This window comes from Oenanthe melanoleuca, chromosome 18, assembly GCF_029582105.1.
Source record: "Oenanthe melanoleuca isolate GR-GAL-2019-014 chromosome 18, OMel1.0, whole genome shotgun sequence".
NCBI classification, from domain to species: Eukaryota; Metazoa; Chordata; class Aves; order Passeriformes; family Muscicapidae; genus Oenanthe; species Oenanthe melanoleuca.
This window is the reverse complement of record NC_079351.1, coordinates 7087662-7114457: the sequence shown is the minus strand read 5'-3', so window position 1 is coordinate 7114457 and position 26796 is coordinate 7087662. Positions and strand designations below refer to the sequence as shown.

Sequence of the window (26796 nt, the reverse complement as noted above, 5' to 3'; positions counted from 1 at the left end):
GGATTCTCCCCCCAGGTCAGAGCTGCTGGGGTTTCTCCTGGCTTTCTCTGTGCCGGGATCTGTGGTGGGGTAGGGAGAGGTGGGAGAGACCCTGCCCTCGGAGCCGTATCGTCACCCAGCTCCTGCCAGCGCTCCACTGCGGCACTGTCCTACAAAATCCTCTGCTGCAGTAATCGCTGGGAAAAAAACCACGAGCCGTGCATGCAGGCAGCAGCTCTGCGTGTAATGACTGCCGGGTTATGGATCTGCACGGGGATAACTTTGAATTATTATCTGCACTAAAACCCTGCAGTCTGCTGTGTGCCGGTAATGAAATGTGCTGGCTCCCTCTCCCAGTTTCCTGCTGTCGGTGCTGGCTGGAGCGAGGCAGGGGAGCAGGGCTGGAAGTTCAGCAATGCTGGGCTGTGCTAGATTTTTTAATTACCCACGTGTAGAGCAGGATACCCAAAAATGTGTGTTGGGGTGACAGGAATCAGTTCCTGGGGTCTCGGAGCTCCCAGCTGGGCACCAGCACTGAGAGCTGGAGCAGACTCTGGTGTGGATGTTGCCCTCAGATCCTCCGGGAACCATTTGGGTTGGAAAAGACCTTTGAGATCATGGAGTCTAAATCTTCCTCTTCAGCCGGTGCTCCTGCTGGCACCCAGCCCAGGTGTGGCATCCAGCAGCACGGACGTGGTGTCACTGCTGGGAATGTGGGTCCTGGTGTGGCAGTGACAGGCTGACAAACAGGGTACAAAGGCACCTCGGGCTGCTGTTTGGTTCGGCTTTTCTCAGCTGCCTTTGGGGCTGTGTGGGTAGGAAGCAGTCCGTGTGTCCCTCTGCAGGGAGGGGATAAAGGGGGGAAGCCCCAGGGACGGCCTTTGCTCGTCACCACTGAGTAGCCGAGGACATCAGAGCAGCTGATCCGCCTCCCTGCACATCTCCCGTTTGATATTTATAGCACTCGTGTTATCAACTCAAATCAAAATCATGTGATGCTCCACTAACTGGCGCTGCTGGACTAATTAATCAGCAGCGGGTTTAAGTGAGCGGTCAAAGGGTCCATCCTTCCTCTTTGGCTCCAAGTGGAAAATGAGTAGGTGACCAGTGCTTCCCAATAATTTAACACTGGGGGAATCTGTTGGGGCGCACTGGAGCGGACAGGCAGCTCCCTGCCTCCCGAGGCTGCGCCCGGCGGATGCAGCTGCTGCTGGTGTGGAGCGGAGCTGGGAGGGCAGGGTGGGATGATGGAGATGTGCACGGGAGGGGGGCTTTAACCCGGCCCCTCCCCAGCGCTGTGCACCCCTGAAGTGCTGCTGGAGGGGATCAGTCCCTGTGCCAACAGCTGCACAAAATCCTTCCCCCATAACCTGCCGGGAAAAGTGGGGTGCGTGTCCTTCTCCTGGGGGACACGCCGGCTGCAGGGGGGACAGAGACAGAGGGACCAGCCTGCCCCTGGGGGTCCCTGAGCTGGAATTGCTGCTCGGTGCCACCCAGGATGGGAGGAGGGTGGGCTGCGGTGGCCAGAAGTCACTGGGGATTGACTTAGGGTGGCAGATGATGGCCAGGAGGGCCAGTGAGCGGTACTGGAGGCTACTGGGTGACACAGGGAATGGCAGGTGGGTGGCACTGTGGGCACGAGGACAGGAAAGTGGCACCTGGGAGGGGACCTCGCTGGGTGGGAGGGGGACACGGGGGCAGAGCGATGCGGAGAGGCAGCGGTAGCATCTCGTCCCCGCTTCCGAGCCGGACCGAGCCGGGGCGGGCCGGGCGATGGCGGCCCCGCCCCGAGTGTCGCAGCCCCGCGGTGCCGCGGAGGCGGCGCCGGGCGCGGCGCAGAGCGGAGCAGAGCGGAGCGGAGGATGCTGCGGGCGGGGGCCGCCGCCAGCCCCGCTCCCGGCCCCCGTCCCGGTCCCGGGCGGGAGGAATCCCCGCCGCCCCCCGCCCGCTGAGCACGGCCCGGCCATGGGGGCTCTGACCAGCCGGCAGAACGCAGGGGTGGAGGAAGTGGATATCCCCGCTAATTCCGTCTACAGATATCCCCCGAAATCCGGTGAGCCCCCGGGGGGGGTCTCGCGTCCCGGTGCCGTCGGTGGGGAGGGAAAGAGGGGAGCGAGTCGGGCGGGCACCGGGCACGACCTTGCTCCGGGCGGGGGTGACCCTGCGCACTCCAAAGCAAACGCTGTCGCACAGGGAATCACCCTAAAAATCTGGGTCTGGTGCGGGACACCCTGCCTGAGTGCGGCGCGGGAGGGATCGGGGTCGCTCCTCTCCGGGCGCCCCTTTGTCAGTACACCCCGCTTCCCAAACTTGGCTGAGTTGACGCGACTTTAATGACATTATTGTTATAATTATTTCTGTAGCCGCGGTCTGCGGGCTCCGGAGGCGCTTTTTATAGCCGGTTACTCGGGTGCTGGCTGCTCGGGAAAATCCCGAGTTTAAATTCCCGGGAGGATGAGGGAGGCTGGGGTGGGAGGGATTGGAGGGGATCCCTCCTTCCCAGGACTCTGCCCCGTCGTAGCACCACAGCCCCTGCCGTGGGGAGCCTTTCCCTTCCTGGCTCCTCTCCCTGCCTCGAGGCTCGCCGGTGATGATGCATCTCCCGCTCCTGAATCCGGCCCTGTCTCAAACCTTGTGCGTGACCTTGGGAAATCCGTCCCTCCCCTCGGAGCCTCACTTTTCCCTGCAAGGGCTGGGCCGAGCGGGTGTCCGAGGGGGGCACGCTGGGGAGGGAGGGGTGATGGGGTCCAGCCCTTGGGTGGGCAGCGCTTCAGAGCCGCAGAAATACCGGCAGCGGTGAGTGATGCCCCGGAGCACCGTGCGTGCATGCGAGGAGATTGCACAGGATCCTTGCAGCACTAAATATTATTAATAGGTAACTATTTTGGTAGTTAATAGGATAAAGTAAACGCTCGGATCGTTAGCGCTGTGACAAATTACTCGCTAATTACAACTAAAGACCTCCTTAGCAAGAATTACAGCCAATACAAGCTCTGCTCATGTCCTGAAAAGCTGTGCTTGCCTTTTTTTTAAAAAAATTTGATCTAAAATAGGTTGCACAGCTGGCTGGAGATGGCTGATCCTTGACAGCCTGGCCTCCCGCAGGGCTCCTCCAGCTCTCCTTTTCTCAGGGTTTCAAGGCCTCTGTCACTTTGATGCCAGGTGAGGCTGGACCAGCCCATCCATGGCATTGCTCTTTGTAGGGACGGTGTCTCCATGCATTACAAGTTTTTCCCTTGGGACCTCGTCTTATTTAGGGGCTCTTGAAATATCTGGGTACGAAGGGGTGGAGGGTGCAAGTGCACCCAGCACTTCCAAACTCATCTCAGCTGGCAGAGGTCACCAGGCTGATGCTTAGCTCCAGTTCTGGGGGAGAGCCTGGGGGTCCTGGCTGTGCTCAGCTGGCCTGGTCCCACTGCTGGGTTCTGGGCTGAGCTGGGGGGGATGGTCCTGGTGCTGGCAGGAGAGGGGCAGGAGGTGCCCAGGTGACACAGCCATCTGCACTGGGACAAGGGCAGGCTGGTGGCCCTGGCAGATTATGGCTGGTTTGCCTTTAATCCGGGTGGGATTTGCCTTCAGCGCTGCTGGAGCCGAGGGAGGACGTGCTGGGCAGGGGAGCTGATCCCTCTGTGGCAGCAGTGCTTCCCTCAAACAGCCACTGGCTTTGGGAATGTGGTCCTGGAGGGGAATCTCATGGGACCCTGGGGCATTTCCCTCTATCTGGGGATGTGGCTTTGGCTGTTGGGCTGCAGGCTCTCTCAGAATGGCCTGTGGGAATAGGGCAGCTGTGTCTTGTCCCAGTTTAACATCTCCCCATCCTGGGGGTCCCATCCCCTCCAGACAGGGTGTCAATGGGATTAGTTAAACCATACTTTTTGAAACAAAGGCTGAGATTTACTTCAGTGGCTGCCACTGGGAGGGAGAGCCAGCAGGGGCTGCAGATGGAGCCCACTGCTGGGCCACTGGGATGGCTTTTGGGGCAAGTCTCCAGCTTTCAGCCCCTGTGCCCAGCTGAGGTCAGCACCGAGCTCCCCTGGGCACACGGGGCTGTGAGCAGGGCCCTGGCTGGCACAGGAGCACAGGGATTAATCCATCAGTGACACTCCCAGCCCTGGGGGCACAAGCCCAGGTGGCAGAGCCCTGGCGGGTGAGGGCTGGCACAGCAGTGCTGAGGACAGGGTTTGGTGTCAGCCCTGGCTGCTGCTGGCTCTGGCTGCCCACTTCAGAGCACAGAATTAAATAATGGGCTGCCCAGGGGCAGAAGCACCCAGAGCCTTTAACCAGCCCATCACAGCACCCTGTGCTGGCACTACAGGGTGTCCCTGTTGCCAGCACTGGGCCGTGGCCACCCGTCTGGGCTGACCACAGGCTGTGCAAACCTGGGGCTTCCCTCACCAGGAGTGTGTGGATGAGCTGGGAATGAGCTTTTCTGGTTTTGCAGCTTTGGAGAGCCAGAGGCTGCAGTAGCAGAGCCCAGCAGGGCAGTGATGACTTGGGGCACAGTGCAGGACGTGTCACTGCACACCAGAGCCACGGGCACAGCACACACGAGGGTCCTCACCCTTCCCTGTTGCCTGAACAAGGTGGCATCACTGGCACTCATGGGAAAAGGAGCTGACAGCTGGTGCAGATGTGCAGGACACAAAGACTTTTTTTTGCTGGGCACCTCAGGCAATTTGGGTTTATTCCTTCTCTCCAGCAGCTGTGGCAGCCCTTCCCGAGATGTGGCTGTCCTTGACAGGCTCTACTTCCCCAGGAGTGGGCGTTGGATTTACAATCAGCTCATAATAAGGTGGCTATGCTGGGAAGGAGCTTCCCTGCTCTGCCCCCCAGCCGTGTCCAGGGAGTCACTGACCCCCTCCTGCCAGGCTTTCCTGTGCTGGTGCTCCCCTGGAAAAGCCTGGCATGACTCAAGCCTCTTGTTTAACAGCAAGGAGGATCTTTGCTGGGAGGGAGCACAGAGCTGGTTCTGCCTGCTGTCAAGAGGGAGTTGAAGCCTCTGGGGGGTGTGCAGCACCCAGGGATGCTCCCAACCCCTGGCAGGGGGACTGGGTGTTGGCAGCATGGTCCTCACCTGCTTTGTCCATCCTGTGGAAGCCCCCAGCACACACTAAATTGTGGCTAGAGAGCCTGTGCTCCATTTTCCAGCTTTTTCTCAGTGCTGGGGTGGCTTTTCTCCATGCTTAAATGTAATTTTTTTGCCATCTCCTGCTCTTGCTCCAAGTTGGTGTCAGGAGCAGCTCTGCATGGCCCCATTCTCCCCTGGCTGTGCTGTTACAGGCAGCTCTGAAGGCACTCTGCTCTTGGGGCTGTTTTTTTCCACGTGGCCGAGTCCTTCCAGGCGAGCTGCCTATAAATTATGTACGTGGAAAATGGGACCTGAAAGCAGCAGGCATCAATAATTGATGGTCGACGTTTGCTCACGGGCTCGCTGCATCCCTGCACCACAGAGCCTGGGGGCAGAGCTGTGGGACCCCACTCAGCCCTCCTGGCCCACAGTTAAATCCCCCCTACTCCTCCCCTTGGGCTTTGGGATCCATTTTGGGTTTTAGTGCAATACTAAAGCCTGATCCAGCCCTGGACAGTCCCTGCCTCTGTTGGAAGCTGATTTCAAGCTCTGACTTCAATACCCACAAGCAGAGCTGCAGCCCAGGCTTAATCTCCTTTATCTGTGGTCCCCAAATATTTGGTTTTGGGGTATTCCCCGGGGGTGCAGATGGATCTATGCTGGTTGGAGTTTTTATAAGCTAAACCCCGTCCCTGTGGCTGTCAGGATGCAGGACATTGTGTCCATGTCTGACTGATTCCTGGTGCTTCTGCTCACCCCTTCCTGCTGCCCCATCCCTGTCCACCTTTCCCTTTTTTCCCCACCTCAAGTCCCAGCCCTCCTGCCTGGCCAGTTCCTGTGCCACAACATGCTTTCCCCACACAGCCCAGATCTCACAGACAAGGAGCAGGTACTGGTTGGCTCCTGGGAGCTGGCAGGAAATTCTCCTCTAGTGAAGTGCCTGACCCGGGGGCTGCTCCCAGCTCAGAGCCAGGACATTCTGGTGCTTTGGCTCTGTGAAGGAAGAAGGGACAGACCCTGGTCATTGCCCAACGCTCATCAGGACAATGTGGAGCACTCTGCAGGGCAGGTGCTGACCTCCTGGAGGGTCTACAGGCCCCCAGAATCCTGCCTCCTGCAGGTGAGCCCTTCCTAGGGAAGGCTGCAGGCTGAGAACTGACTGAACTCAGTTCAGCTGTGCTTTGCCCACCTTCCTGGTGGCAGCTGCAGCCAGTGTGGGCAGTGTCTGGCTGAGGACACGCTGCCCTGGGTGGCACACGAGGTCTGTGACATCAGGCTCTGGGCAGGAGCAGCCCTGCCCGTTTTGGGGGTGTGTGGCAGGTCCCTGCTGCCCTTCCCGGCAGCATCCCTGGGGATGTGGGAGCAGCCTGGCTGCCCCGGGGCTCGCGGGGTTCTCTGGCAGGTCAGGCTGTGCCCCTGCCTCTCCCTCCTCCTCGGGGAGCGAGCTGGTGCTTATGGCCAGAATTAGTTCTGCTCTGCTGCCCCAGGAGCCGTCTCCTCCTCCTCACGAACCAGCATCCCTCTGCTCCTGCTGAAGGTCAGGGTGACCTTGGGTGGCTCAGGCTATTCTGGGGCTTACAGGGATTTCCTGTAAGACAGGGAAAGGGGAGCAGGCACAATTAAATCCCACAGACCCCTGCACCAGTCTCTCCCCATCCCAGCTCCGGTGGGATGCAGGAGAGGGGAGAGCAGGCAGATATTGGGGCTTCTTGGCAGCCTCTCACTGCCTGGGGGCTCTCAGCGTGTGAGCTCAACCAGAAAGGCTCCCAGCAAGGTGACCCTGGCGACAAAGCCGCCTCCGAGCCATCGATGCGGCGGCTCCGCGCCGCTCCATCGCCCGCTCCTCCCGCTCCGCTCAGCCTCGCTCTGTTCTCGTTTCAGGGAGTTACTTTGCCAACCACTTCATCATGGGCGGGGAGAAGTTCGACTCCACGCACCCCGAGGGGTATCTGTTCGGCGAGAACAGCGACCTCAACTTCCTGGGGAACCGGCCCGTGGTGGTGGGTACCGGGGGACCGGGCTGGGGCTCGGGGCACGGTGCTGGCTCTGTGTGCCATGGACAGCTGCTGGCTGTCCCCCTGCACGGGCACAGCCCCCTGGAGCGGGCTGAGTGCGTTCTCTGGTGGTCCATACAAGGGTTGGGTCCTGCTGCAGCCTGTCCTCTATCCAGGATGAATGGTGAAGGGGAGCTGGGCTGATTTAATCCAGCTTCTTTCTCATTCCTTCTCCAAGAGCTGCATTTTCTCTTGCCTTCCCCATCTCATCCAGCAGCCATATCCCAGACAAGAGGGCACATGGTGAGGGGCATAACACAGAAGTGCTGGTGTGGTTCAGGGGAGTAGAGCAGCTTGGACAGGGGCAGATGAAATTAGTCCTCAAGCTATAGCAAGAAAGAGGAAGAAACAAAATAGAAGTAAAAAGGCAGGGGTAGTTTGGGGCATGGATGGGTTTGCAGTGCTGGGTGCTGCCAGCTCCAGCTGGTCTCAGGGTACGAGGGAACCTGGCTGGAAGGGGAGCTCCCTACACCCCACACAGCTCCTGGAGACGGTTTTTGTACTTGCTGCCTTTGGAAAGGGAGGAAATGAGAGCAGGGGTTCAGCCTGGGAGTGATGTCCCTCTCTCATCCAAGTGTCTCTCAGCAGTGGGACAACTCACCAGCACTGGCTGGAGGAGTTTGGAGGGTCAAGTATTCAAAAGATTCAGGGTGAGGACTTAAAAGTCACCAAAGCTTTTCTGTTAAGTCGATATAAACCTGCCTGCTGCTTTGGCCCAGCTTTCAAGCGTTGCCTGCTGCCAGCAAGGTTCCTGTTTCCTCCTTGGAATTGGCTTTGGTTGTGTTTTGGCAGCATCATGTGGTGCTTCAGCAGGGAAGTGTCCAGCCCTGGGCTGTGCCAAAATAGGGATCCTGGTAGAGCCAAGGTCAGGGGCACCCACAAAGCACATGAACACTGGGTGGGCAAAGGCAGTGCCTTTCTCTGCCTTTCTCTCCATCCTCTGTGCTTCCCCAGAAAATGAGAAGTCAGCACTCAGGGCCTCTTCCATAAGCGAGTGTTGAGAAATCCTCTTGATTACAGTAAAAGCCTCTAAACTGCCCAGTGAGCAGTTCCCATGTCAGCAGCCCTGACAGCAGAGCAGCAGGGAAGGCAAAGGAACAGCTTGGAAACAGCAGAGAGAATTAATATAGCATCACGAGCTAAATTGTCCTGCTCTGGTTTAATTACCGATGGCTCTGGGCTCAGAGCTGTGACCAAGATCCCACCTCCCTGGGGGCAGGGTGAGTTCTGGGGCTGGACTTTTGGGTCAGGCCAACTTTGGGGGCTCAGGGAGGAGCTGGGGAGGATCTGTGTTGGTTCTGGTCCAAGCCTGTGTCCAGGCAACACTTTGAGCCTCTGAAGCTGCCTCCAAGTCCTGTCCTGATGCTTCTTGGCTGTGATACTTTTGCTTTCTGGCCTTCTGTGAGAGCCCTGGTTGGGCTGGAAACAATAAAGACAGACACTGGGGAATTAATTGTTGGTTTCTTGGGGATCAAGAGCCAGGAGATCTTGGGAGAATTGTGTCCCAAGTCCTCTGTGAGCAGAGCACTTTGAGCTATGAACAGCGCTGCTGCCACAGGGATGTGCAGGTTCTCCCCTCCATGGATACATGATAATCTGGATTTTCCAGCTGGGAACAGGTTCCCAAGGGGCTGGGAAGGGCGTTGCAGGTTGAAGTAGCTGCTACCATGGGCTGAGGAGCAGAGAAACTGCTGGAGGCACTCAGAGAGCACAGGGGAAGCCAGGAACTGTTGAAATGTGCCACTGGGTTTCCCTGCCCACGCAAAGCTGCTGGGGTTTGCTTGTAGAAAAACCCAAAGACAGACTTTTGAGGGTGGTTTTTATTTCACTTTAGCAGAAGGTAGCCTGCACCAAATGTTGCTGTAGGCACGTGGATGGCATTCTTAACTTCACCACTACTGTTACCCATTTTTTTATGTTGTGTTTCAACTTGATTTAAAGTGAGGAGATGCAGAACATCCTCTGAATAGCCCCTTTCTGATGTGCAAAATCTGGCTTGTAAAATTTAATTAAAAAAAAAAAAAATCCTACCACCCCCAAAAAGTGCTTTTCACACGTGGGAGTGAAAGAGGCTGAAGTGGTTTCTGCAGCACAGAATTTGCCTGTGGCACTTCCCCATCCTGCCAGGCCCAACGGCCCCTGTGGGTGGCACCCAGGGGACCTGGCTGTCCTTTCCCTCCTCTGTCACCCACCCCTGGCTGCTGCAGCAGAGGGGGGTGCACCCATGGGTGCTTTCCCTGCCAGGGCTGGCTTGGGCATGGTTTGACTGGGTGAGGTGCAAACGAGCAATTTTGGATGACTGCAGTAGTTTGAATAACAGGGGATGTATCACGACATGGCACAGCGTGTCGTGACATGGCTCAGCTTCAGCCTGGAGCGTGTTCTCACTCTCTCCCCTCCAGCTGCAGTGGGTGACTCTGCAGGTGCTCGATCCTGCAGGTGCACGTTTAGTGACTCATAAAAAAGTTCGTCAGCAGCAGTTTAATGACTCTGCTGCCCTTTTCCCCTCGAGAGAGGACAAGAGCAGTGAGACACAGTTCCACAGTGCTGGGAATTCATCTCCAAAGCCTCTGGTGCCTCACCGTGTCCAGCCTAGCCTTCAATCTGCCTTCAGTGGCACCACTGAAGTGGTGGGATCAGAGCTGTGCCTGCTCTGAGGGGTTCTGCCAGCTGCCTGTCCCATCCTGCACAGGTCCCCCAGCCCCATCCATCCTGCTCTGCAGGGCTTTGGGGGCAGGAAAGGTGATGTTGGCTTTGAGGACAGGTTAGGTGAGGATGGTTGTTCCCTGTGACAGCACCAGGGACATGGGAAATGGGCACCTGGCTCCCTGCAGGACATCCCCAAGTCTGCAATTCAGTCTTGTCCCCTTGGGCTGCAGTGGGTGCCTCAGAGAGGTACAATGGGACACTATTCCCTCTGCAGGGGCAGCAGTTGAGGCTCTTTGACCATCTGCCATCCCTGATGGCACCTGACACCCTCCTGGCTCTGGCTGTCCCCTGGCACGTGGTGGCAGCTTGCCAGTGAGCTGGGCCTTAATCAGGGCTGATCCCTTCTGCAGCTAAACCTACCTGGAGAGGGGGGAGATGGGTCCTGTATGTATCACTTCCCTACTGCCCTAAGTCTCCTTTGGGTGACTGCTGTGTCCCCTGGGTGTCACCATGTCCCCTCTGCCCAGGGAGCCCTGTAGACCCTGTCAAGTGGACAGAAAGGACTGGGAAGGACAATGTCACCTTGGAGGAGGGATGCTGCTGCCTGCCTGCTCCTGCCCAGGCACCTGCTGGCTCTCTGCTCTGGGCACAGGGCTGGCAGGGATCCCACCACCCAAACCCCATCCACCACAGGGAGGAAACAAGGATACTTGTGCCTGTTTTTTCCCAGCTGGTGGGCAGGGAGGGAGCTTCAGCCTCTCTCTCCCCAGCTTCATCCAGCAGCATAAAAATCCATCAGTAGCCACCTGCCTTGTGCCTCCAGCCAAAGGGACGAGGAGCAGCCCCTCTGTGTGCCCCCTCCCCAGTGAAACTGTCCCTGCTGTCCTGGGCTTGCTGTTTGTGGAGGGATGTCCCTGTCACTGTGCTGCCTGCTATATAAATGCCAGCAGGTGCTCAGCACCCATCAGGATGCCCAGGCCACCCCAGTTCCCTCTGTAGGTGTTGGGTTTGGGTCACTGGGGGGCCCACAGCCACCATAGCCCGCCGTGTGCGTGTGCCTTCACCAGTGTCTCTCTCATCCTAGTTCCCTTACGCTGCTCCACCTCCTCAGGAACCCGTGAAGACCCTCAGGAGCTTAATCAACATCCGCAAGGACACCCTGCGCCTGGTCAAGTGAGTCTGGCAGCCAGCCCTGAGCCCCGGGCAGGGAGGGTCCTGCTGCTGTGCTGGGTGCCCCATGCCCTCATTCTGGGATGGATGGATGGATGGATGGATGGATGGATGGATGGATGGATGGATGAGCTGCTCTCCAAACGCGCCCATCCCCTCCTGCTTCCCGCGTGCCAGCACAGGCAGTGCCGCAGGATTAAAGGAGCTTAGCACTGCCTTTGAAGTGCTTTGCTTCTTCTTCCTCCCCCCCTTTCCAAAGGCTTTGCTGCAGGGAGGCTGGGGATTGCAGCAGGGCTAGAGATTCGGGATTAGGGCTGAAATCTGTCTGCGGCACTTCCCAGCCTGCAGGCGTGACCTTGGGCGTGCCAGGCACTCCTGCTGTGCCTCAGTGTCCCCTGAAGGAGGGCAGCAGCCCTTCTGGTGCCGAGGGAATTAGTCCTGCAGCACCCCAAGGCCCGTGTCCTGGACCCTCTGTGCTCCCCAGGTGCTCAGAGGAGGTGAAGACCCCGGGGGAAGAAGTGAGCAAAGCCAAGGTGCACTACAACGTGGAGTTCACCTTCGACACGGACGCCCGCGTGGCCATAACCATCTACTACCAGGCAACTGAGGAGTTTCACAATGGGGTGGCGAGGTGAGGGGCCCCAGCCAGGCCTGTGCCACCCCCCAGCTTGGCCCATGTCCCCCCAAGCCTGGTGTGTGTCCCTGGCTGATGGACGTGGAGCCTTTCCCCCTGAGCATCTTTCCTCTTCAGGACAGGAGTCAGCTGAGGGTGGTGCTGAGATTGGAGGGGGCTCCTTGTTTCCCCCAGGTGCCATCACCACGTCCTTGCCAAACCCTGCCACCTCCTTCCCTGTCACATCCTGCTCCTTCTTTTTATTTTCCAGTCAGAACTGAGGCTGGGGGAAATAATTTCCCTCCCAGACTCCTCCAGGTTGGATGTGGAGTTGTCCTTGTCCCCTCCTATGCTGTGTTTACTTTACCCTATAGATTTATTTTAGCCCTTTTTAGAACTTCTTACCTCAGCCCCAAGAGGCATCTGGGAGGGGAGTGAACACACACACACACCCCCTCCCATTTTCCTGGCATCTCTGTGCTCTGGGGAGAGCAGGAGGAGTGTAGGACACTGCTGACCCTGTCCTCTCTCCACGGGACAGCTACACCCCCAGGGACAACAGCCTGCAGTCGGAGACGGTGCACTACAAGCGGGGGGTGTGCCAGCAGTTCTGTGTGCCCTCCCACACCATCGACCCCTCCGAGTGGAGCGAGGAGGAGGTGGGTGCCCCAGCCCCATCATCCCATGGGATGGAGGTGGGATGAAGGCTCAGCACTGCTCCATCTCACCAAGCCTCCCCTGTCTCTCTCCAGCTGGGCTTTGACCTGGACCGTGAGGTTTATCCCATGGTGGTGCAGGCAGTGGTGGATGAAGGAGAGGGTGAGAGGGGGTTCCTTGCTGGGATGGCCTTTCCCAGTTTGCTGGCATTTTGATGCCAGCTGGGCAGAGCCTCCTGCTTTTCCTCACAGCTGCTCTGGCTCTGCCCGTGCCCCTGCTTGTCCCCTGAGCCCTGCGTGTTCCTTTGTGTCTTGCAGAGCACAGTGGGCACTGCCACGTGCTGCTGGCCACCTTTGAGAAGGTAAGTGCCAAGCTGGGGCCATCCTCCCCCTCCTGCCTCCATCACCCACCAGCTACAAGAGCCTGGAGAATCCCTGGGAATCGGGGTGGTGCTGCTGGGCTGGGGACTATTACCTCATTTGAAGCACCCACTTCTAAGGCATTTGGGCTCAACTCCATCCTCCTTCCTCCCACAGCTTTGCAATGTGTGTGATCTCCCACAGCTACCTGGTGCTGGGCTGTCAGGAAAAGCCAGAATTCCTGCAAAATGGGCTTGTTGGGAGTAGAGAGGGAGCAGTGAGAGCCTTAGGGTGGGTGGGTGCTCTGGCACAGCAGCCCAGGGGTGCCCACCCATGTGCTCTTTCCTCTCTCCAGCACAGTGATGGCACCTTCTGTGTGAAGCCACTCAAGCAGAAGCAAGTGGTGAGTGTTGGGGTGTCCCTGAGGTGCAGGTGTCCCTGCACACCCTGCAGGGAAGGCACTGAGGAGTTCTGGGGAGCCCCAAAAGCCCCAAGCCTCTCCCAGCCTTGTCCCTGCCCTCCCATGGAGTGCAATATTGAGGTTATCAATACAAAGAGAACCCCTGGATGTTGGGGGAGGAGGGCTGGCCCAAGCAGGGGGCTGGGAGCCACAGTGGCTCTGGGCACTCTCTGCTCCTTACCCCTTCCCCATGGCATTGCAGGTGGATGGTGTGAGCTACCTCCTGCAGGAGATCTACGGCATCGAGAACAAGTACAACACACAGGACTCCAAGGTGTGCCTGCATCCCAGGGTCTTCCCTCACCCCTTCTTCCCTTCCCCTAGCACAGGTCTGGCCACGCTCAGGGCAGGAGTTTGCAGCACAGCACAGAGCTGGTCATGGCTGGGGACGCTTCATGTTGGCATCAAAGCTGCTGGAGGCAGAAAATGGAAGGATTGAGCTTTCCCCCCATCCTTGTGATCCCTTGGGGGAAGGGTGATGGCTTAGATGGGGAGCATGAGGCTCAAGGCATGGGATGTGCTTTATGCTCTGCTTTAACATGTGAAAATTGGGTTGAAAGTTCAGGCTTCTGTTTCCTTTGGCCTCATCTCCCAGCCTCCTGGAGGAGCGGAATGAGGTCCCAGGGGGGCATTTCAAGAGCAGGCAGCCCACGGACACAGGCAGGGCTCTCTCTGAGCACCCAGCCAGTATTTTAGAGCACCCACGCTGGTGCCACGTGGGCTGGGGACCCCGAGCAGCTCCTGCTGTCCCTGGGCAGGTGGCCGAGGACGAGGTGAGCGATAACAGCGCCGAGTGCGTGGTGTGCCTGTCGGACGTGCGGGACACGCTGATCCTGCCCTGCCGCCACCTCTGCCTCTGCAACACGTGCGCCGACACCCTGCGCTACCAGGCCAACAACTGCCCCATCTGCCGCCTGCGTGAGCCCGGGCGGGGCTGCATCCCTGGGGGGCTGGGATCTCTGGGAATGGGCTGGGATCCCTGGGAGGGGCTGGCATCCCTGGGAATGGCCTGGGATCTTTGGGAATGGGCTGGCATCTCTAGGAGTGGACTGGCATCTCTGGGAATGGGCTGGCATCTCTGGGAATGCACTGGCATCTCTGGGAGGGGCTGGGATCTCTGGGAATGTACTGGCATCTCTGGGAGGGGCTGGGATCTCTAGGAATGGGCTGGCATCTCTGGGAGGGGCTGGGATCCCTGGGAGGGACTGGGATCTCTGGGAATGGGCTGGGATATCTGGGAGGGGCTGGGATCCTGGGAATGCACTGGCATCCCTGGGAGGGGCTGGCATCCCTGGGAGGGGCTGGGATCCCTGGGGGGGGCTGGGATCTCTGGGAATGGCTGGGATCTCTGGGAGGGGCTGGGATCTCTGGAAATGGCTGGGATCCCTGGGAATGCACTGGCATCCCTGGGAGGGGCTGGGATCTCTGGGAATGCACTGGCATCCCTGGGAGGGGCTGGGATCCCTGGGAGGGGCTGGGATCCCTGGGAGGGGCTGGGATCTCTGGGAATGGGCTGGGATCCCTGGGAATGGGCTGGGATCCCTGGGAGGGGCTGGCATCCCTGGGAGGGGTTGGGATCTCTGGGAGGGGCTGGGATCTCTGGGAATGCACTGGCATCTCTGGGAGGGGCTGGGATCTCTGGGAATGCACTGGCATCTCTGGGAGGGGCTGGGATCTCTGGGAATGGCTGGGATCTCTGGGAGGGGCTGGCATCTCTGGGAGTGGGCTGGGATCTCTGGGAATGCACTGGCATCTCTGGGAATGCACTGGCATCTCTAGGAATGCACTGGCATCTCTGGGAGGGGCTGGGATCTCTGGGAATGCACTGGCATCTCTGGGAATGCACTGGCATCTCTAGGAATGCACTGGCATCTCTGGGAGGGGCTGGGATCTCTAGGAATGGGCTGGCATCTCTGGGACGGGCTGGGATCCCTGGGAGGGACTGGCATCTCTGGGAATGGGCTGGGATCTCTGGGAGTGGGCTGGGATCTCTGGGAGTGGCTGGCATCCCTGGGAATGCACTGGCATCTCTGGGAGTGGCTGGCATCCCTGGGAATGCACTGGCATCTCTGGGAGGGGCTGGCATCTCTGGGAATGTGCTGGCATCTCTAGGAATGCACTGACATCTCTGGGAATGGGCTGGGATCTCTGGGAGTGGGCTGGCATCTCTAGGAATGTGCTGGCATCTCTAGGAATGCACTGACATCTCTGGGAATGGGCTGGCATCTCTGGGAATGGGCTGGCATCTCTGGGAATGGGCTGGCATCTCTGGGAATGGGCTGGCATCTCCCACACTCGAGCCCTGCAGTCCCTCTAGCCCCACTGGGGATGCCCCTCTTGGGAAATGGGGTGTCATTTCTTGACAGGTCTCCTTTCAATGCCTGGTTTTCACCCCTCCTTTTTTTCCCTGCTGTCCCAGCTTTCCGAGCCTTGCTTCAAATCCGAGCCATGAGGAAAAAGCTGGGCCCGCTCTCGCCCACCAGCTTCAACCCCATCATCGCCTCGCAGACCTCTGACTCCGAGGAGCACTCGGTCAGTGCCTGCCTGAGGGTGGGACCCTGACCCTTCCACCAGGATGGGAGGTTTGGGGATCCACGTGTCCCTGAAGAACAGGGTTTGTTTATTTGTTTGCTGCAGAAAACGCAGGGTTGATAGTAAAAAAAACAAAAAGAAAAAAGGCTTTTGGCAGGGTAGCTATTCTCTAGGTTTGGGCTTCTTGATGCCACTGGGAGTGAGGGGACCAGCAAAAGGGCCCAGGGAGGATGCTCAGCCCCTGTCCCCTGTCCCCTGTTGGCAGTCCTCGGAGCACATCCCCCCGGGCTACGAGGTGGTGTCGCTGCTGGAGGCTCTCAATGGGCCGCTGACGCCGTCGCCGGCCGCGCTGCCCCTGCGGGCGCTGGGGGACCCCCCTGCCCTGGGGACCCTGCCCTCCTACAGTGACGGCCCCCTGCCCCCCCTGAGGGCGCTGTCACCCCTCGAGCGCCTGCCCGACTGCGGCCCCGCGGGGCTCAAGCTGAAGAAGAGCATCTCCAAGTGAGTGCTGGGGTGCTCAGGGGGCTGGGGGTGCTCAGGGGGGCTGGGGGCAGGGGTGAAACTCTCTGCCGTGCCCCTTTGGCCAGGTCCATCTCACAGAACTCCTCCATCCTGCCCGAGGAGGAGGATGAGAAGTCATGCACTGAGTCAGAGCTGAGGGGCTCCAGGAGGAGATCCCCAGCCCGGCATGAGGAGGTGAGCACTGTCCAAAACCTGCTGGTAAAGAGTTGAGGCACTGGGGGGGACAGCAGGTTTGAGGGAGGCTTGGGACCAGAGAACTGGCTGGGGTTGCTCCTCTTGGCTCTGCCTCCATCCATAAGGATGATGGACTGTCCATGCTGAATATCCCCCATCCCATCCTTCCCATGGGCTCTTCTTCCAGGAATGTGGTGCAACACCAGAGAGTGAAAACTTCACCTTGTCATCATCAGGAGCCATTGACCAGTCCTCATGCACTGGGACCCCCCTCTCCTCCACCATCTCATCCCCAGAAGGTACAGCCTGGAGGGGCTCAGAGGCACTGGCAAGGCATGAGAGTGGCATTGTGACCTCAGGACTGTCACACTGTGGGGGGATGCAAAGAGGGGTGGCATGGCCCCTTCTTATCCTGCTGTGGACATTGGATGGAGCCCCAGGGTGTCACCTCTGCTTTGATGGGGATCATAGGGACACCCTGTAGACCCAGAAACGGGGGGGGCTGTGAGCCCTGGGGACCTGCTGCTGGCAGCTTTGCACCCCTCACATCTCCTTGGCATGCAGCCAGCCCTTCCTCTGCACCCCACTCCTCCTCATTAGCCCCTTTTCCATCAGTGGGTGCTGTGCCACGTGTCCCACCAGAGGGTGGGGTCCGGCGGCCCCCTCAGCCCCCGCTCTCCCCCAGAGCCCGTCAGCAGCAGCCTGGCTCAGTCCGTCATGTCCATGGCCTCCTCCCAGAGCCAGCACTCCCAGCTCAGCACCGACACCGTGTCCTCCATGTCTGGCTCCTACATCGCCCCTGGCACGGAGGAGGAGGAGGAGGAGGAGGAGGAGGAGGAGGAGGAGGAGGGGGACGTGCTCCCCTCGCCCGCGGCTGCCAGCGCCACGGCCTCTGATGGAGAGGTAGGGACTGGAGGCTGCTGGCGGAGCCCAGGCTGGAGAGCTTCCCGTGGGATGTAGCTCCTCCTCCAAAACCACTGGCACCACACTTTTTCTTTTGTTTGTTTTCCTTCCATCTTTCCCACCTTCCTCCTACAGTCAACGCCTGTGGAGTCGCCGGATCTGAATTTTGTCAGCATTTCTGCCGAGGAGCGCGATGCCGAGGTAACCGTGACCAGCCCAGAGGAGCTGGGGGTGTCACCAGCACCGGGGGGGATGCCAGCTGTGCCCATGGAGCTGTGCCCACGTTCCCAGGGCTGGGCTGGGGAAGGGGCTGCCCTGGGGATGGATGGGGCAGTGGGGCTGATCCATGGAATCCCCAGGGATGTTCCCCCAAAGGGGAACCTGGGAGCAGCCCCTGGCACAGCCCTGGGCTAACATTCTGCCTCTCACCTGTGCCACAGGGAAACGATGTGCTGGAGGACGAGGACGCCTCTCCCACACAGGAAGATGGTAAAAGGCCCTGGGTTGTTGTTGTCCCCTCGCTTCCAGCTCACTGTCACCACGAGTGGGAGGTGCTGTGCTGTCCCCAGCTCCCCTGCTGCCATCAGGGAGAGCCCTGGGGGACTCTGCAGGCACTGGAGTCAGGAAACATCTGTCACAGGGGGACACCCATGGGGAGGGGAGCCAGCCAGCCCCAGGGACCCCAGAGAGCTCAGAGTGGGACATGCAGCAGGCAGTGGTTGGTGTGCAGGATCCAATGGTTTTTCCAACAAGCCAAATAGAAAAGAGGCTTCTCTCTGTGTGTTTTTCCCTCACCAAGGTCTTTTCTCAAATCTCTGAAACTCTCCCTTGTAGAAATCAGTGTCTGGGCTGATTCCCATAGGAAGGGGCTGCAGAGCTGTTCCCTCTGGGATGCTTTCCTCACTTTCTTTGGCCTGTCCTCAATGTCAACACACGCACATTGAGGGCTTGTCTTGCCTCCTCCCTTGAGCTCAGACAGCCAAGGAGAGAGGTGGTCACCATTGGCCACCAACTGCCCTGGATTGCTTTTGGGCAAAAGGGAGGCCCATGCTGTGCCCCCCCCCTACATTTCCACATCTCTTTTTACCAAAAATATGACAAAACTATTTCCCCATCCAACCTGGATGCTTAGCCAAGCTGGAAAGCAGGAACACCCATGGAACACTCATCCCTAAATCATGGCCTCTGACCTGCAGAGAGGCTCGTGCTGATGGGAAGATTCAAGTGTAACAAATAGGAACAACCAGGGGCTGTGGTGGACATCCATGGGCGTCCCAACTACTCTGGGAGCAGGATGGCCTTTCTCCTCAGGACACAGTCCTGCACCTGTTCTCAGCAGGGCTGCTGGCATGTTTGGGAACCTCCTGAGGTTTAATCACCTGCATCTGATGGATGCAGGTAAGAACCTGGGGGCTGATCTCTTGCAGAAGCAATGCTAAGAAGCAGAGTTACCTCCCTCACCCCCAAAAGCCTCCATCCCCCCTGCAAAAGCTTGGCTACGGCTTCTTTTGCCCCTGGCATCCAGCTACCGCCTCTTCCTGGCATCCACGCAGCTCTCACTGCACTGCTGGTGCTGGAGGGGCTCCTGCAGGAGGTGATGGTGCCACCAGAGGCTGGCTGTGCCAGAGGGAAGGTTGGCTGAGCCCTGGGCAGGTTGCTGTGCGTGCCCGTGGCGCATCGTGGCTGTTGCGATGCGGCCGCTGGGAAGGAGCAGCCCGGGTGTTATTGTCCACTCCTCACCTGCTCCCACCCACGTGCATCGTTCCTGTGCCATTTTTTTGTTTTGGAAGAGGCTGGGGAAGGGAGAGGAGAAGCCCCAGAAATCCCACCCCCCCAGGGCTGAAAAGGCAATGTTGTAACTGCCTTAACTCCCTTCCAGGCCCGAGGACAGGCGCTTTCCTCGGTCTGAGGTGTGACAATAACAATGACATGGGCATCGCACACGTGAAAGCGCTGGACAATAAACTGTGCTCTGAGGCCTGCTTACCTGGTGAGTGGCCACCTGCTGAACATGAACTTGGGGTGGGGGGGACAGTTCCACTCTTCCCTGCATCCCCCCAGCCCTTTGCATCCATCCCTCCTGTCCCATCACCATCATTCCCACCATCCTGGCCACTACCATCCCTGCCAGGCTGTCCTCACTGCACCCTCCACCCGTCCCTCTGTGGGGCTGGGCACCAGACACGTCACCACCATAGGTCAGGGTGGCCTGTCCACACTGGGATGTCCCAGACTTGCTTTGCTGGGATTCTCTGTCCCTTGGCCAGGGGGCTGCTGGCACCCCAGGAGGCACCAGTCCTCCTTAGGAAGGTGGTTGTGTGGCACCGCTGTAGCCTGGTGCAGGCTTGTGGTGGGCACAGCAGTACTTTGTGTTAGGATGTGATCCACAGGCAGTCCAGCTGCACAGCAGGAGCTGCCTGCCTTGTCCTGCTCTTCCTCCAAGGCCAGGGAGATGGGGTGTGTCCATCAGGTCATCTTTCTACAGAGCCCCAACCTTCATCCATCTTTCCCATTTCTCCATGCTTTCTCCCTCATCCTCCTTCCACTTTTCTTTCCTCCCAGCCTCTCTCCATCCCTTTTTTTTCTTCCTTTCCCCCAGGCTCCTCCGTCCGTGTGAAAGTTCATGTTCGCTCTGTGCCAACACGGTTTTCTCCACCCACGCTTGTGCCCCTTCCCTGCCCAGAGTTGCCCAAAGGTGACAAATGTATTGAACACCCATGGCCCCTGTGGGACCCTGCCCAGCCCTGCAGGCTCTGCTTCCTCAGCTTGTGTATGGGGAAATGAGACAAAAAGCCAAAACACCTTCCATGGGGTCTCTGTCAATACATTTGTGGACAAGCTGAAAGCAACTCTGCCCCTGCCTTGCCCATTCAGCTGACTTTGTGGCAGGTACCAGACCTGCAGCAGGTACTGGAGAGCCAAGAGGGTGGGTGAAACCCACTGGAGGGAGGGGAAATCCTTTCTTCTCCCCTGCTCCTTTGGGAAAGCCTCCTCTCCTGCTGCCTTGCGTGTTCCTGGTGGTTTCTGTGCTGGAGAAACACGGCTGAGGCTCTTGGGGAGGAGCAGGCACCTGCCACAAAAAAAGCCTTGTGTCCCCTCCATCACCCTCTGTCAGCAGCTGGCTGAGTCCTGCTGGCCTGGGGGGCTGGGGAGGGAGCTGGGGGTGTCCCAGCAGCACCTCTGCTTTGCTGGAGGCCTGCAAAGCATCCCTTGGCTGAGGCAGTGGCCAAAGCCATCCTTGACTGCATCCTTTTGGTCGTGCTGGGGGAGGATGAGGAAGAGGGAGCTTTGCAGCCCAGGTGGCTCCAGCACAGGGTCAAGTTCTTGCTGTGCTGTGAGGTGTGCACTGGTCCTGTCCCCTGCCTGGGCTGGAGCAGGAGCTGGTCCCTGGGCTGAGCCCTCTCCATCCTTTGGCCAGCACACCTGCCCATGTGTCCAGCAGCTCAGCCCTCAGCACAAGCTCTGCTGCATGAGAGGGGTGATCCAGCCCCAGCATCTGTGAAAAGCAGAGGGCTGCTCCTCGTGCTGGGACCAGGGGCAGAGGAGGTGCAGAGTGGGTGGTCCCCTGGGAATGGCAGACATGATGTTCTCCATCCCTTTTCACCTGCTGTAGGATACAAGACATTTTTTCCACATGATAATGGACAGTGATCATTGTTTTCTGACTTGCCTTTTGAGTTGTACCAGTTTGTGTAGATCAGGATGTTCCAGCAGTTTTTAGGCAGGGTAATGTCCATTCCAGTAGGGGATGGAGACAAAATGTCATAACATAGTTTTGGTTCACAGTTTTTGGTAGGGAGTAGCTGAAGTCCCACCCTGCTCTATAGGTGAAGTTACAAATGCAATGATTTTAGCAGTTATAAAGCTGTATCTTTGTGTCACCCACTGTTAAATTGTCACAAGGGGTTCTTAGACACCCACACCCTTATCCTAAGGATACTGGGATGGATTCAGGATCATCATCAGGAGACATTTCAAAATGACAGACACAGTTCAGTGTCCAAACACACAGCTTAGGCTATCAAAATATTACTGTCACATACAGACCCCTGTCATTCTCTCACCAAACAACCATCTACATCAGTGGTTTGCCATGCATGTGTATGATTGTTCTTTAAAGTCCATAGTCAGTATTCCTGTGGATCTAATCCACAAGGATTTGGTGTTTGGCACATGCAGAAGCACTGTGTACTGCTAAGACAAAAGCTGTGACCTTACTAGTGATGGGGACATAAGAAAATTTGATTAAAGATCACCAAGATTGAAATGCCCTTTCAAATTTCAATGAATAAAAGTCCCTTTTCCCATTCTGTGATTATCCCAGCACTGGCAGAGTGTAACCACAATTGAGCTGGACTACAGCTGAGTGCTGAAGACACTGCTTTGAGCAATTCCCAGACCATCAGCCAGTTGATCATCAGCATTTGGACATTTTTGATATTTGAAGCTGATCACTGTGTGTTTCCAAGAGCAGATAAGGAAGACCTTAAGAGTTGATCTGTAGTGTTCAAATTATTAATGGTTGCACCCAGTTGATCAGTCAGAGTTTCAAGGCTGATATTGTTCAATATTCCTGTTGCAGTTCCCAATATATCAGTTAGATGTGTGAGGTAACAGTCTGGTTTAGCCAGGAAAACCTCCAGTAGAGGTAAAAGATGAACATTTTGGTTTGATAGCAGAAACATGGGTCTGCATCTCTTTAAGGACTAGGATTAAACTGTTTGTTGTTGTTCAACCAATTTGACCTTCAAATGTTCAGAGTTGATTTTATAAGTTTTGGAGAAGTTTTTGGAGCAGTTGTGGAGGGTATGCTGGGCACCTTTAAAACCTCTAGGGTCCAGTCAGCTTCTATATCATAAGGAGTTAAGATCAGTGTTGTGTTTTGAATTTACAGTCCTTTAGACTCATGGTGATACAGACTGGGGGTGTTCCATATTTTGTGGTTTTGTTTTGGCTGTATCATTCATAAAATTTCTCAGGGCTTGTACCCAGTTCATGAGAACCCCATTCACTGATTGTAGGGAAGGCAGTTGCATCCTGGCCCTTGAGATCTGTGGTGTTCAAGAATCTACATCTAGGAGTGCATCTGCAGTCTCCAAGCTGGTGACATTTGATAATGATGTTTTTGTCTTCTCTGTAATGGACAAAGGCACAGGACATGGTTCCTCAAAGCTTCTTATGAAATCTCTGCAGATTTCAGTCTAGAGGGAAAAGCTTTGGGAAGAGGCAAAAGTCACCATCCCAGGGATTTTAGGGCACGAGGTTTAACTGAAACTATGTCCTTATGTGGACCCTGCAGGGTTGCAGGGGCTGTTCCCTGGCTGTTCTCTGGCTACAGCCACAGCCTCTGCTGAGGACAGGGCAGCAAAAACAGCTTTGGAAAGAGAAACTGGGGAAAGGCATCTGCCAGAAAGGCTGGCACCGAGGTGGAGGGGCTGGGCAGCTGCTGTAGAAAACCTGAAATCCCCTGAGGGCTCTTGCTGATTTAAAGCCACAGATGCTCTGAGCTGTGAGCAGTGGGCTGGGTGAGCTGGTTGGGTTTCACCAGGATAGGATCTGGGAGCTGGTCTGCCCAGGGCAGGTCTGCCAGCTGCTGACAGCAGGGCAGACCCCTCCAGCAGCACAAGGGGCAGGAGGTGGTGGGCACAGGGCTGGTACCCTGCTCCAGGGCCAGACCAGGTTCTGCTGGTCCAGCCCTGCCCCTCACACTGCACTGAGCAGAGCTGGGCTCTGCACTGCAGCACTGCAGTGACTTTGGCAGTATCAAGCTCTTAATGGGATTTCCGTGTGCACGTACATGTGGTCCTGTTTAATTATCCATTCCCTCCGGGATCTGCAGATTTGACATGCCTTGCTCTCCAGCCTGAGCTCGCCATGAAAAGCCAGTCGAAATGGCAGCTGTCACCTCCCATAAATCAGCAGGCAGCAGGATTTTGTTGCTCCCCCTCTGAGAAAGCCTCTGCCCTTGGCCTTGGCATGCCCTCACACAGTCCCTCTGGCTCAGAGCTGCCTGGGCACAGGGCTTAACCTTGCTGGAGGCTGCAGCCCCTTCCTAAGGGCACCGCGCAGCCTCTGATGGGTTTGGTGGTGGGACACAACCTATGGGCTGAGCTCTGCCATCACCCTGCCCCAGCTGAAGGGTGCTGCCTGAACTGCCTGCAGCCAGAGAGGAGGCATGCAGGGACCCAGCAGCCCCACACCACCAGCATGTCCACCCTGGGTTCCCTTTGGCACGACACCCCGGGGGGCTCCATGCATGGGGACCCCTCACACCGTGCCCAGTGACAGCTCCAGCCCCTCCCAGACCGGTTCAGAGGCAGGGAGATCCCCAGGCCCCCCTGGCAGCCCGTTTGCTTGCTCGTGTGCATGTCCCCATGTCCCCATGGCAGCCTCTGTCCCACCTTCACCATGTGCCTTCTGGTCTCTCCTGCCTCGCAGCCGCCGTGCCGGACTCCTGCCCCATTAACATTGAGGAATAGGTGAGACCATGAGACCCCCAGAGCTGCCCCGCCTCGTGCCCCGTCCCTGGGGGGTTGGCACTGGGTTGTCACCTGTTGTTGGTGGCCCCCTAACTGGCCAGGCCAGGGGACATCCCTCTGTGCCTGACCTGCAGCCCCACAGGGCACCTGCATCTCGCTGGGCAGAGGGGGCACAGGCAGCCCCCTTCATCTGGGTTATTTAAACCCAGCAATGGTCATGCTGTGCTTCCCGTTTGGCCCTCAACATTCCTGAGAAACTGGGGGTGTAAGGGGCTCCCCCAGCCTGGAGAGGTAAGTGCAGGTACCCTCCAGCCCTCACTGCAGCCAAAACCCAGGGGGCTGGGGAGGTGGGCGTTATTTGGGAGAGTAAATTGCATCCCCCATGGAAAAACAAACCAAGTGCACCAGTGGGCTTTGGGAGCCCCTAACCCCCATTTTCTCCCCCCAGGCCCAGAGGCAGCCAACAACAACGTGGGGCTGCAGCAGACCTGGCCCCTCTGCCCCCCTGGCCCCCGGGACCCGGAGCAGGCAGCAGCCACCCTGCCCGTGTGAGGGCTCAGCCTGGGTGGGGGCACCGACCCCCTGCCCACCCAGAGGGACCCTGCTCTGGGCACGCTGGGCATCGTCACTGCCACCCCTTGGCTGTACCAGGACTGATTCTCAAAAGAAAAGACGGTAACCTCGACTTTCCGTGGGGGCTGAAAGCCATGTCACTTTGGAGCCCCCCATCAGCACCTTCCCATTCTCCAGCCCTAATGGGGGCGGGCTGGGGTCCCCTGCTGACCCCGCTCCCCTCCCCAGTCATCTTACACCCCCAGGCTCCTCTCCTCCAGAGTGTGGAGCACATGGGACAGGGTCACCTCACCAAGGGGGTTTTGGGATGTGGGTGGCTGGGGACAATGGAGGATGACGTTCAGGGGTGTGGGCTCAAGGGTGAGTGTTGGGATTGGCATCCTTGGTGCATGAGCTGGTGACCTTCATGGGGGCCAGCCCCCCCAGGTGTGCTGGCCCACGCCCCTGCCCTGCTGAGTGCTGTCCCCAAGCCATGGGATGTCCCCAATAATGGTGGCAGTAATGGTGCCCTCATAGCTCCCCCTCCCTCTGCTCTCCTCCTGAGCACCACCTGGGCTCCTGTTGCTTTTCCTGGGGCATGGAGTGGGGTGGCAGGGGTGGGCAGGAGCCCTGGTAGCACCCCCAGCCCGGTCACCAGCCCCTGGAGCATGGATCATTTATCCTCTCTGTCTTCCGCCCTGCTGTGAGCTCAGGGCTCTGGGCTGCGCCCTCTCTCTGGAACAAGTGCCAAAAGTGTCACCTCCATCCCAGCCATCCTGCCCTCCCCATAACACTTTGTAGCAAGGGGTGGGTGAGGCTGAGGGAGCTGCCCCCCGTCTCTATCCCCATCCCTCTGGCCAGCATTGGGCTGACAGCATAAGTGGATTTTTCTCCAAGGGCAGACACACAGGGGTAGTAAAGGAGGAGGGATAAAGTCACAGACCTTGGGGGCCTGGTGGGGCCACTGGCAGAGGCCAGAGAGCATCAGGGACAGTCAGAAATCAGACAGTCAGAAATGGGAGGAGCATCAGACCCTGCATCCCAATCTAACAGGCTCTGGAGCTGTTTGGGGCAGCCCAGGATGGGAAGCTGAGCCTCCCTTTTCCCCACCTGGTTTTGTGGGCCACCTGCTCTTTGCAGGACACAGCTGCATTTCAGAGCCACCTCAGCACAGAGCTGTCCATGCACTGAAGGCAGTGTCCCTGGAGGGGCGTGTGTGGGCAGCAGGTTCCCAATACCATCCCCACAGCAGAGCATGGGCTGTGCTGATGATGGCTGTGGCTCCTAAAGAGGGATGAAGTTCTTTTGGGGGCTGGGGGGTGTTTCTTTGCCTGGCTCCCAGCCAGGCCATGTAGCTGCTTGCTCTGTGGCCCCAGTGTGGGTCCTGCCAGGGATGGGTTTGGAGCCATCCATCCCACTGCTCTCTCTTCTGGGCTGGCTGTATCTCCTCTAAGCTCAACAGCTCCCAAATTCCTCCCTGGGAACCCAGGGCTGGGTGCTTGATGTGGGGGGTGACATCTCCAAAACGCCATCCTGGGAGCTGCAAGCAGCAGGGAGGGCTGGAGGGGTGGGGACAATGCTTGTGCCCCGTTTGGGGACAGGCTGGGTGTGCCAGCCCCAAGGAGCCACAGCACCACACAGGGAGAGCTTTGGAGGCTCACCATCATGCTAAGCAGAGAAAATCACAGCAGCCATCTCTTCCCCAAGTCCCCAGCATGGGCAGGGGAGAGAAAATCGGGCTGTTGCTCCAAGGGCACCTCGTCTACCAAAGCCCAACCTTCCTCATGGCTTCAGAGGGACAAGGACAGCTGGCCTGGCACCCTGCACAGGGTGCAACGGTGCTTGTGGCTGCAGAGCAAGGAGCACTTAGGAGCCACTGTGAGGGTTTTGTGGCTTCTCTGAGCGGTGTCCCAAGGCTGCAGGAGCGGGCAGAGCTCAGGGCGTGGCCGCAGCCCCGCGGTGGGCGCTGCCCCTCGTTCAGAGCCGTGGAGAGGAGCCGGGAGGATGCTGCGGGCGAGCAGCGCTGCTGCCTGGCTGTGAGCAGACAATCCATCCTCTGGGTGGCACAGGAGAGACGGGATTTGGGCAAGGGTGACACCGCGGCTGTCCTCGGCCACCCAGAAGGGACAAGGGGCAGGCAGGAGCTGCCGGAGCAGCGTGGGGTGAAAGGTGACAGCCCCTTGTTCCAGGGAGCCACGTGTCAGGGATTGAAGGAAGGAAACCAGATTGCTGCTTATGATTTTGCTTTGAGCATGTTTTGGATTTTAAGAGTATGTTTAATAAAGGGTATCTTATGTCGACAGAGTGTCCAGAGTCATTTTGTGGTTGCAGGGTGGGGGCACTTGGGGTTTGGGGGATTTGGTGTACAAAACCCCTTTTTGGCTGGGAGCATCCACTCACCTGTCACCCAGGTACCTTCTCCAAAACAGCCCAGCTGATTCAAATGTCCTAAAACACTTCCCAAGGTCCCTTCCAACCTGTATTCCCAACTATCCTAAGTTCCACCAGGATGGAGAAAGGGCAAATGCAAACTAAACCTCTGCAGGAAGAGCCTGGCCTGGGGTAGAGGCATTTTCCTGGTGAGTGGTGTGGGTGACCCCTGTCACTGCTGGGATATATGAGAAC

At 58.0% G+C, this 26796-nt stretch overlaps 1 protein-coding gene across 4 annotated transcripts; it reads left to right on the top strand.

The window, feature by feature from the left end:
* The first annotated feature begins 1815 nt into the window (after positions 1-1815).
* RNF157 (ring finger protein 157) lies at positions 1816-26476 on the top strand. Of its 4 annotated transcripts, XM_056505871.1 has the most exons (21): positions 1816-2032; positions 6929-7047; positions 10835-10923; positions 11405-11551; positions 12075-12192; positions 12286-12352; positions 12508-12551; positions 12905-12952; positions 13212-13283; positions 13768-13927; positions 15429-15541; positions 15807-16042; positions 16129-16237; positions 16425-16536; positions 16923-17140; positions 17276-17341; positions 17581-17629; positions 19020-19130; positions 19740-19835; positions 23579-23619; positions 24068-24125. In XM_056505871.1, the coding sequence occupies exons 1-20, from the start codon at positions 1945-1947 to the stop codon at positions 23617-23619; spliced, it is 2103 nt and encodes a 700-aa protein (XP_056361846.1). In that variant the 5' UTR covers positions 1816-1944; the 3' UTR covers positions 24068-24125. The 4 variants fall into 4 exon arrangements, with proteins under 4 accessions (XP_056361846.1, XP_056361845.1, XP_056361848.1 ...); XM_056505870.1 differs by lacking the exon at positions 23579-23619 and having other exon boundaries at positions 24068-26476; XM_056505873.1 differs by lacking the exon at positions 19740-19835.
* Positions 26477-26796: the final 320 nt, after the last annotated feature.